This window comes from Oncorhynchus masou, chromosome 27 (assembly GCF_036934945.1).
Source record: "Oncorhynchus masou masou isolate Uvic2021 chromosome 27, UVic_Omas_1.1, whole genome shotgun sequence".
Lineage (NCBI taxonomy): Eukaryota > Metazoa > Chordata > Actinopteri > Salmoniformes > Salmonidae > Oncorhynchus > Oncorhynchus masou.
The window spans coordinates 39592316-39603728 of record NC_088238.1 but is presented as its reverse complement, the minus strand read 5'-3'; the positions used below and the strand labels follow the sequence as shown (position 1 = coordinate 39603728).

Genomic DNA, 11413 nt, shown 5'->3' with positions numbered 1-11413 from the left:
CAGTCAGCCAGACTCTTCCAGATCCGCCAGTCAGCCAGGATCCGCCAGTCAGCCAGACTCTTCCAGATCCGCCAGTCAGCCAGACTCTTCCAGACTCGCCAGTCAGCATGGAGCAGCCAGATCCGTCAGTCTGCCAGGATCCGTCAGTCTTCCAGATCCGCCAGTCAGCCAGACTCTTCCAGATCTGCCAGTCAGCCAGACTCTTCCAGATCTGCCAGTCGGCCAGACTCTTCCAGATCCAGCCAGATCCGTCGGCCAGACAGTCTTCCAGATCCAGCCAGACTCTTCCAGTCAGCCAGACTCTTCCTGCCAGTCGGCCAGACTCTTCCAGATCCGCCAGTCGGCCAGACTCTTCCAGACTCTTCCAGATCCGCCAGTCGGCCAGACTCTTCCAGATCCGCCAGCCGGCCAGACTCTTCCAGATCCGCCAGCCGGCCAGACTCTTCCAGATCCGCCAGCCGGCCAGGATCTGCCAGAACCGCCAGCCAGCCAGGATCTGCCAGATCCAACCACCTGCCTTAGCTTCCCCTCAGTTCCGAGCTTCCCCTCAGTTCCGAGCTACCCCTCAGTCCCGAGCTACCCCTCAGTCCCGAGCTGCCTCAGTCCCGAGCTGCCCCTCAGTCCCGAGCTGCCCCTCAGTCCAGTGGGGTTCTGGGTGAGGACTACTAGGCCATGGTCGATGGCGAGGGTGTACTATCCAAGGACGCGAGGAGGAGGGACTAAGACTTTGATAGAGTGGGGTCCACGTCCCGCGCCGGAGCCGCCACCATGGACAGATGCCCACCCGGACCCTCCCCTATGGTTTTTGGTTTGCGTCCGGGAGTCCGCACCTTAGGGGGGGGTTCTGACACGCCCTGGTCGAAGTATATTGTGTTTGTCTTCATTTATTTGGTCAGGCCAGGGTGTGACATGGGTTTATTGTGGTGTGTTTTGTCTTGGGGTTTTGTTAGGTATTGGGTTTGTGGCTTAGTGGGGGTGTCTGGCATAGTCTATGGCTGTCTGGAGTGGTTCTCAATCAGAGGCAGGTGTTTATCGTTGTCTCTGATTGGGAACCATATTTAGGCAGCCATATTCTTTGAGTGTTTTGTGGGTGATTGTTCCTGTCTCTGTGTTTGTTGTCATCAGATAGGCTGTTTAGGTTTTCACGTTACATTTGTTGTTTTGTATTATTCGTGTTTATTCGTTCATTAAACATGTATGAAAATTACCACGCCGCATGGTCCGATCCTTGCTAAGAAGAAAACCGTAACACTGACGTATTTGATACTATTCCACTGATTCCACTCCAGCCATTACCACAAGCCCGTTCTCCCCAATTAAGGTACCACTAACCTCCTGTGGTTAGAACTATCCCAACTTTACCCAGTTAGGTCACTCCCATAGAATTCTATGGTCACTCCCACTAAGGCCAACTATGAATCGTTGACGTATGCGTTGTGCTAAATTTCCTGGGACCGAGGTTAGTGAATAAATGGTCTTGTGTCGTCCCCCAGAGGCCCCCCCAAAAAAGCAGGCATATTCTAGATATCAAGTGTAGGACTCAAACACTTTTGCTCGTCTGATTTTTAATTGAAACAAAGGAATAAACATTATATACAGAAATTGCAATCATAAAACCAGATACACAAAATATAAATCACTCACTGTCTTGCCCCTTACAATAACAGATCAGTTGGCTATAACAGATCTTTTTTAGAATCTAAAGGTCATGCAACCCATTACTATATTTAAAAGCATAATGTTCTATTTACATCGCACATCATACAGTTACTGTATGCCACACTGTTGTGAGCTCAAATGTGAGAAACAGCTGAGCGATGGCCGAGACTTCAAACCCCATTGACCATTGTGTGTGTGGTGTGTGGTGTGCAGTATATACAGTCGGTCTGTCTCTTGTCTGTCTGTGTGTGTGTGTGTGTGTGTGTGTGTGAGAGAGAGAGAGAGAGAGAGAGAGAGAGAGAGAGAGAGAGAAACGTCTGAGTGATGGCCGAGACGTCTAACCACATGTACGATGTTCACAGTAAACGAAAAACCATGGCATTTCCCTGTGAGTTTAATTTTCACTACAAATTTCCCACTGGGGCAATAATTATTAATCGTATTGATTGACAGCTAACCTTAGGAGGTCAGGGTTATTCACCCAATGTCAACAGTGCATTATTCCTCCCAACACACACGTACACACGCACGGCCCGCACACACACACAACAACACAACACACCTTCCCTTCATGAACCTCCTCGCTGAAGGGTTAGTCTCTAGTTTCTTCAATTTCCTCTTTCTCTGTTCCTATGTCTGATTCCAGTTCCTCCCTCTGTGCAGAAAGGGTTGATGGGAAGTTGGGTTCTAGTTCTAAATTACATTCTGGTTCTTGAACCTCCATCTGTGTTCCAGGTTCCAGGGCTAATGGTTCAGGCTCAGTCTGTGGTTCCACGGTTCCTTCAAGGGTTGGTTGAGGGTCTTGTTCTTGTTCTAGATTAGGTTCTAGTTCTGGTTCTTCTGGTTCCTCTCTCTGTGACACCCGATGATCCCCCAGAAGAAAATAGACCTGATGACGATGATGACGTTATCAAATACTCTACAGTATGTGTGTGATTTCTGTGTTATTTGGCATGAGGGACAGGCTTCAACAAACATTACATAATCTTTTTCAATTTATTTGTTTTCAATTGACTGTTTTGTAAGGCAATGTGTCCTTGTGCTTATGCATATTCACTTTAAAAAACTTTCGAAAGAAAGATGTACCTTTTGTGGCCCTAGTTCTGCCCCTTGTTGTGGCCCTTGCTGGTGTGGTCCCTGCTGTGTTGTGGGGTTCCAGGCCTTAGCTGTCCCCTGGTAGGCCTTCCACAGTCGTCCATACAGCAGGTCCTGCTTGATCTTAGTGTACAGCTTAGAGGGGTCAAAACCCTGGAGCTGGAGGGGAGAAGGTGAGGGAAGTGGGGGTTGATGGGGTGGCTCCTCTGTGACCTCCTGGATGGTATATAGAGAGAGAGGGGGTGGGGCAAGAGAGACTAGGTCATATGCATGTTGTTTTGAAAATAATTGGTAAGTAATGTTTCAGTTGTCCTTTTATCCTATTCTATCATGTGTAAACACTATTCAAAATAATTGGTCCTGTCGTCCGGACCTCTGGCAGTCTCTATGGGGGTGCCACAGGATTCAATTCTCGGGCCGACTCTTTTCTCTGTACACATCAATGATGACGCTCTTGCGGCTGGTGATTCTCTGATCCACCTCTACACAGATGACACCATTCTATATACCTCTGGCCCTTCGATAGACACTGTGCTAACTAACCTCCAGACGAGCTTCAATGCCATACAACACTCCTTCCGTGGCCTCCAACTGCTCTTAAATGCAAGTAAAACTAAATGCATACTCTTCAACCGATCGCTGCCCGCACCTGCCACCCGTCCAGCATCACTACTCTGGACAGTTCTGACTTAGAATATGTGGACAACTACAAATATCTAGGTGTCTGGTTAGACTGTAAACTCTCCTTCCAGACTCAAATCTAGAATTGGCTTCCTATTTCGCAACAAAGCATCCTTCACTCATGCTGCCAAACATACCTTCGTAAAACTTACTATCCTACCGATCCTTAACTCCGGTGATGTCATTTACAAAATAGCCTCCAACACTCTACTCAACAAATTGGATGCAGTCTATCACAGTGCCATCCTTTTTGTCAACAAAGCCCCATATACTACCCACCACTGTGACCTGTATGCTCTCGTTGGCTGGCCCTCGCTTCATATTCGTCGCCAAACCCACTGGCTCCAGGTCATCTATAAGTCTTTGCTAGGTAAAGCCCCGCCTTATCTCAGCTCACTGGTCACCATAGCAGCACAAACCCGTAGCACGCACTCCAACAGGTATATTTCACTGGTCACCCCCAAAGCCAATTCCTCCTTTGGCTGACTTTCCTTCCAGTTCTCTGCTGCCAATGACTGGAACGAATTGCAAAAATCACTGAAGCTGGAGACTCATATCTCCCTCACTAACTTTAAACATCAGCTATCAGAGCAGCTTACAGATCATTGCATCTGTACATAGCCCATCTGTAAATAGCCCATCTAACTACCTCATCCCTATATTGTTATTTATTTTATTTATATATATATATTGTTGCTCCTTTGCACCCAAGTATCTCTACTTGCACTTTCATCTTCTGCACATCTATCACTCCAGTGTTTAATTGCTAAATTGTAATTATTTCGCCACTACGGCCTAATCTTACTTCATTTGCACACACTGTATATAGACTTTTCTATTGTGTTATTGACTGTACGTTTGTTTATTTAATTTGTAACTCTGTGTTGTTGTTTGTGTCGCACTGCTTTGCTTTATCTTAGCCAGGTTGCTGTTGTAAATGAGAACTTGTACTCAACTGGCCTACCTGGTTAAATAAAGGTGAAATAAAAATAAAATAAAAAATAAAACGTGTGGGAAACTTATGAGCCGAGACGTCAAACCACATTTACCAGTGTGTATTTGTGTGTGTGTGTGAGAGAGAGAAACGGCAGAGCGATGACCGAGACGTCTAACCACATGTACGTCATTTACAGTGAACAACAGGAAACCATGGCGATAACCGTGGTGGCAGTGCCCTGTGGGTTTTCATGGTAACGTAGGTTGCTATAGTTACAGGGGTCACTCTAGCCATAGAGAGAGGACATGCTTTATCTCTATGACTCTAGAAAGGCTTGTGATTAGGCAGCCTACATTAGATGAAGTTAGGCCAATGTATTTTGGCAATGGTCCAAGGTAGCCTACTTTCAGTTACATCAATGGCGTTAGAATTGCCTTGTGATACTTCATTTATTTTCCATTGTGTCAAAAAGGTATGTAGGGGATGTTGAGCTGGAAGAATAGCTGACAGAATAACTTTACCTCTGAGTCTGTGTGCTGGTCTGTCAGATAAGTCTCCACCTCGAACACTCGCCTCCTGGGAAAATAATAATATATATATATAACAGCAGATATCTGAGATCTGATGACTTTTGGTGTTATAGTCAGTGCTACTGGAAACTTTACTGAGAGACAGAGGCCCGTCGTTCCATGTGAGTGTGGGACAAAATAAGAGCGAAAAAGAAGAAGAAGAAGAAGAAGATAAAGCAAATGATATAGAGAGAGAGAGTGAGATGGAGATTTTTTTGAAAGGAAAATGGATTGCGAGAGAGAGTTATCTTGATAAAGAGACACAAAGAAGAGAGAGATACAGAGATGAATGATATTTATAGACATATATATATATATATATATATATATATATATATATATATATATATATATATATATACTGTATATATACTGTATATACAGTATATACACTGAGTGAACAAAACTAATATAGAGTTGCCGCCCCCTTTTGCCCTCAGAACAGCCCTGATTCGTTGAGGCATGGACTCTACAAGGTGTTGAAAGCGTTCCACAGGAATGCTGGCCCATGCTGACTCAAATGCTTCCCTCAGTTGTGTCAAGTTGGCAGGATGTCTTTTGGGTGGTGGACCATTCTTGATACACACAGGAAACTGTTGAGTGTGAAAAACCCTGCAGGGTTGCAGTTCTTGATGCACTCAAACCTGTGCGCCTGGCACTTACTACCATTCCCCATTCAAAGGCACTTCAAGCAATAAGGGATCATAGCTTTCACCTGGATTCACCTGGTCACTATGTGTCATGAAAATAGCATGTTTTTCACCTAATGTTTTGTACATTTATATACCAATCAAAAGTTTGGGCACACCTACTCATATAAGGGTTTTTCTTTATTTGTACTATTTGCTACATGGTGGAATAATAGTGAAGACATAAAAACGATGAAATAGCACATATGCAATCATAAAGTAACCAAAAAAGTATTAAGCAAATCAAAATATATTTATATTATATATCCTTAAATGTCGCCACCCTTTGCCTTGATGACAGCTTTGCACTCTCTTGGCATTCTCTCAACCAGCTTCACCTGGAATGCTTTTCCAACAGCCTTGAAGGAGTTCCCACATCTGCTGAGCACTTTTGGCTGCTTTTCCTTCACTCTGCAGTCCAACTCATTCCAAACCCTCTCAATTGGGTGGAGGTCGGATGATTGTGGAGGCCAGGTCATCTGATGCAGCGCTCCATCACTCTCCTTCTTGGTCAAATAGCCCTTACACAGCCTAGAGGTGTGCAGAGGAAACTCTGGGTCTTCATTTTCCTGTAGTGGTCCTCATGAGAGCCAGTTTCATCATAGCGCTTGATGGTTTTTGCTACTGCGCTTAAAGAAACGTTCAACGTTTTTGAAATCTTCAGTATTGACTGACATTCATGTCTTAAAGTAATGATGGACTGTTGTTTCTCATTGCTTATTTGAGCTGTTCCTGCCATAATATGGACTTGGTCTTTTACCAAATAGGGCTATATTCTGTATACCAACCCTACCTTGTCACAACACAAATGATAGACTCAAACGCATTAAGGAAAGAAATTCCACAAATGACCTTTTAAAAAGGCATGCCTGGAATGAGTAGGTGTGTCCAAACTTTTGAGAGAGAGAGAGAGAGAGAGAGAGAGAGAGAGAGAGAGAGAGAGAGAGAGAGAATGGGTTTGGTTGACGAGTAGGTACCTGCGGCAGCAGTGTCTGCAGCAATACTTCAAGCAGTAGTAGAGAGAGATTGCGATACTGAGGAGACAGATGGTAGGTCCCATTACTAGCAGAGCCCACTGCTCCACTTGTCTCTCCTCTAGTAAACCCTGTGGGCCTTCTGACACCTGGGCCTCCTCTGTGAGTAGACCATAGATAGACACACATTTAAACATGCTCACATAAATTCACACAAAATTGTGCATACAAGCACTACCTAACCCAAGTGGGTTGTAATGGCAAGGTTGAACTTGTGTTTTGGTAAATGTTGTGAAATAATATAATTTTAATGTTTTTTTTTATGGATAGTTGTGATCAAAAAAGAACAGGAACAGAAAATGAAAGAGGGGAAATACCAGGATGTGTGGGGATAGGAGAGAGAGAAACAGAGAGAGACAGACAAACAAGATAAAGGTACCTGTGCTTTCATTAATCCTGGTATTTGTACACTGCTCCAGCCCTCCAGAGGGAAAGGTCATGAACTTACAGCAGAACTGACTCTCCTCCAACACAGTGCTACCTCTCAGCCTGAGCGTGTAATGGCCGCTGGAGGCGTTACCCTGGATCTCCACAGTATCGTTGTACTCCGGGACCACGTAGGTACCTTAATGGCAAAATATTCTATTATTCATATATATTATATTATATATCTAAGTGTGTTATTCTTGTGGCATTTTGTGTTATGCAAATTCTGCCTTTCTTCAGTTTGTAAACTGGGACCAATAATCAATAGTCAAAGTAAAAGCGAGTAATATGCATTATTATGTATTACGTATTAATATGTATTATTATATTAAGTACCAAACACGGGGTGGAAGATGCCCAGTTTCAATCTGGTGGTGGTGTGGTTCGAACTGCCGGTCATCTCCCAGTTGATCTGAGAAACAGTGTCTTTGTCCCCCATGAGACGACAGGTGATAGATAGGTAATCTCCATGCCATTTGTGAGATACAGAAATCCCACTGTCTGTCATGCCTGTGGGAAGTAAGAAAGAAGACGTTGTTGCGGCAAGTTGTATCGGTGCTAGTAAAAACTAGCAGTGAAACTTCCAGTGAAATAAATGCTGAAACCATGTTTTTGTGGATCATACACTTAAAGACACTAGAACATGTATTCAGACAGTGGTGTAAAGTACTTAGGTAAAAAAGTACTGCTTAAGTAGTTTTTTTGAGGTATTTGTACTTTACTATTTATATTTTTGACAACTTTTACCTTTACCTCCACTACTTTCCCAAAAATACACTTGAGTATACAAAACATTAAGAACACCGTCCTAATATTGAAAGCGTTCCACAGGGATGCTGGCCCATGTTGATTCCAATGCTTTCCATGGTTGTGTCAAGTTGGCTGGATGTCCTTTGTGTGCTGGACCGTTCTTGATACACGCGGGAAACTGTTGAACTGAAGTGTTGCAGTTGTTGACACAAACCTGTGTGCCTGCCACCTACTACAATATCCTGTTCAAAGGCACTTCAATCTTTAGTCTTGCCCATTCACCCTCTGAATGGCACACACACACAATGAATGTCTCAATTGTCTCAAGGCTTAGCAATCCTTCTTTAACCTGTCTCTTCCCCTTCATCAACACTGATTGAAGTGGATTTAACAAGTGACATAAATAAGGGATCATAGCTTTCACCTGGATTTGCCTGGCCAGTCTACAGTATATCATGTAAAGTGTATGTATCCATAATGTTTTGTACACTCAGTGTATGTACTTTTTACTCCCATACATTTTCCTTGGCACCCAAAAGTACTTGTTACATTTCAAATGCTCAGGCAGGACCGCAACATGGTCCAATTCACGCATCTATCAGGTTAATGCGTTGTTATTCATAATGCCTCTGATCTGGCGGACTCAATAAACACAAATGCTGCATTTGTAAATTATGTCTGAGTGTTGGTGTGTGTAAATAAAATAAAACATTTAAAGAAAAGTGTGGCGTCTGGTTAGCGCAATATAAGGAATTTGATGTATAGCATTTACTTTTACCTTGTACTTTTACTCAATTATGACAATTGAGTACTTTCTCTACCTCTGTACTTAACTACATTTAAAACTAGATACTTTTGGACTTTTAATCACGTAGTATTTTATTGGGTGACTTTCATTTTTACTTGAGTCATTTTCTATTACGGTGTCTTTACTTTTACTCAAGTATGACAATTGAGTACTTTTCCCACAACTGCATTCAGACATGCATGCACACACACGCACAAACACAACGGTCAAAACCAGCAACATACTTTTCTTTTTGTCGAAACCTTGCACTTTTTAAATCAGCTGGATGTGTATTACCCTACATTCAACTGTTAAAATAGGTTTTAGTACTGCATAACCATAACAATGCAATATAATGAAACTTGGTTTTTGAAGACCACAACGGAAATATGTATTTTTTTTTTACATGCTCAATTAGTATGTTAATTCAGTTTTTGCTAAACTAAAACTTGAATCTTGTTCTAGACGAGTTAGTCTAACCAACCTGTCTGTATCAGCATGAGGACCAGAAGAGTGCCGACACAGCCTTTTCTCATATCCGACTCTGTCATCTGCCGCAATGTTCAGCCTTCTCCTTTCCTCTTCACTTGTTGTCTTTTTGTTGTGTTTTCCAGTTCAGTTTCATCCGTTGTTTTTTTTTATTTTTACCTCTGTCCTTTTTTCCACTCCACCATACTTACTCTAATTTGTTCATGCCTTGTTTCTCTGAGTGGATCTCTGTCTTCACACCAATTTCTTGTCTCTGACTCACAACTCTCAACTTCCTCTTTCCGAACACTTCCGGCCTTAGCACCTTTCATATGATTTTGCTGTATGTATCGCTGTATCTCCCCCTCTCTCTCTCCCTCGCTCTCTCTCTCTCTCACTCACTCGAAAGGACGAGGAAGAGGAAGTGAACAGAGTCACGATACAGCTTCTGACATGTTCATGGGTTACTTTGGTTTTCCCATTCTGCTTTCATTTGAACTACACACACACACACACACACACACTGACAACCACACACACACTGACTCAATGAAGCCTGAAACACAGACATTATAGAACCGTGAGGTTGGTGTGGTTGAATAGACAGTACCCTAAAGAACCCAGAACCCAATAACATATCCCATCACTAATATTAGGATGCAGCTTTGGATCTCTTGATGTGGTTTGCACAGCAGTCATGAGGCCTAATCTGTCATAAAGCCTAATCAGTCATCCCGGGGAAGGCCTAATCTGTCATAATGACCTAATCTGTCAGAAGGCCTAATCAGTCATAATGCCTAATCTGTCATAAGGCCTAATCCAGTCATAATGCCTAATCTGTCAGAAGGCCTAATCAGTCATAATGTCCTAATCTGTCAGAAGGCTGGGCTAATCAGTCATAATGCCTAATCTTTCAGAAGGCCTAATCAGTCATAAGGCCTAATCTGTCTCCACTGGCCTAATCAGTCATAATGCCTAATCTGTCAGAAGGCCTAATACCTAAAACAGTCATAATGCCTAATCTGTCAGAAGGCCTAATCAGTCATAATGCCTAATCTGTCATAAGGCCTAATCAGTCATAATGACACCTAATCTGTCTAGGAAGGCCTAATCAGTCATAATGCTGTTAATCTGTCAGAAGGCCTAATCAGTCATAATGCCTAATCTGTAAATGAAGGCCTAATCAGTCATAATGCCTAATCTGTCATAAAGCCTAATCAGTCATAAGGCCTAATCTGTCATAAAGCCTAATCAGTCATAATGCCTAATCTGTCATAAGGCCTAATCAGTCATAATGCCTAATCTGTCATAAGGCCTAATCAGTCATAATGCCTAATCTTTCAGAAGGCCTAATCAGTCATAATGCCTAATCTGTCAGAAGGCCTAATCAGTCATAATGCCTAATCTGTCAGAAGGCCTAATCAGTCATAATGCCTAATCTGTCAGAAGGCCTAATCAGTCATAATGCCTAATCTGTCAGAAGGCCTAATCAGTGATAATGCCTAATCTGTCAGAAGGCCTAATCAGTCATAATGCCTAATCTGTCATAAGGCCTAATCAGTCATAAGGCCTAATCTGGGATCTTTCCTGCTGTTCATGGTCATTTCAATTGTGACACTTACAGGGCCAGTTCCAAGCATAACCAACATAATTTTTGTGTGTGTGTGTGTGGGGGGGGGGGGCAGGACTCAGTCGGGGTCTCAACTTTCTATTGAGAGTAAGGACATTAGAATACACCAGGTACAATTTTGAAATCGGGTTGTGCATCAGCAGTTTTTCTCTTGTTATGTCAGTCACTGACAGTCACTCAATAAAAAATGTCAGCTAATCATTTTTAGATTATGACCTCAAAGAAATAGAGGACAAAACTCATTTTATCCTCTATTGCCCTTTCTACCGCGATATACACTTGCTCTTATTCCAGAAAGCACACCCTGGCATTATGTGGCTTAGTGATGAGGAGAAGTTGAAATGTTTTTTTTGGTCCATTGTGTATTTACGTTTGCGGAATATTTACATAAAGCCTGGAATAAAAGAAAAAGGGCTTCCTATAATTAAATAGTACAAATATGTATCTCCTTTCTGGTAAATGGTGTGTGTATATAGATTGTGTGTGGGCTTGTAAACTGTATGAATCTTCTCTTTGTGTCAGACGGGGCTCAAGTGACTTCTGTCAAAAACACTTTTTTTCAATTATTATTTTCTTTTCTTGTGTCTTTATTTATTTCATTTCTGTATTTATTTGTCTATTTATGGTATGTATGTATGTATGTACGTATGTCAAATCAAATCAAATTTTATTTGTCACATACACATGG

At 42.5% G+C, this 11413-nt stretch overlaps 1 protein-coding gene across 2 annotated transcripts; it reads right to left on the bottom strand.

The window, feature by feature from the left end:
* Positions 1-1548: 1548 nt before the first annotated feature.
* On the bottom strand, positions 1549-9435 carry LOC135516122 (uncharacterized). Of its 2 annotated transcripts, none has more exons than XM_064940178.1 (7): positions 9112-9435; positions 7427-7600; positions 7044-7229; positions 6608-6764; positions 4894-4948; positions 2746-2970; positions 1549-2512 (listed from the first exon to the last, which is right to left on the bottom strand). In XM_064940178.1, exons 1-7 carry the CDS (start codon positions 9176-9178, stop codon positions 2252-2254), a joined length of 1125 nt encoding a protein of 374 aa, XP_064796250.1. In that variant the 5' UTR covers positions 9179-9435; the 3' UTR covers positions 1549-2251. The 2 variants fall into 2 exon arrangements, with proteins under 2 accessions (XP_064796250.1, XP_064796249.1); XM_064940177.1 differs by having other exon boundaries at positions 1549-2548; positions 9112-9433.
* Positions 9436-11413: the final 1978 nt, after the last annotated feature.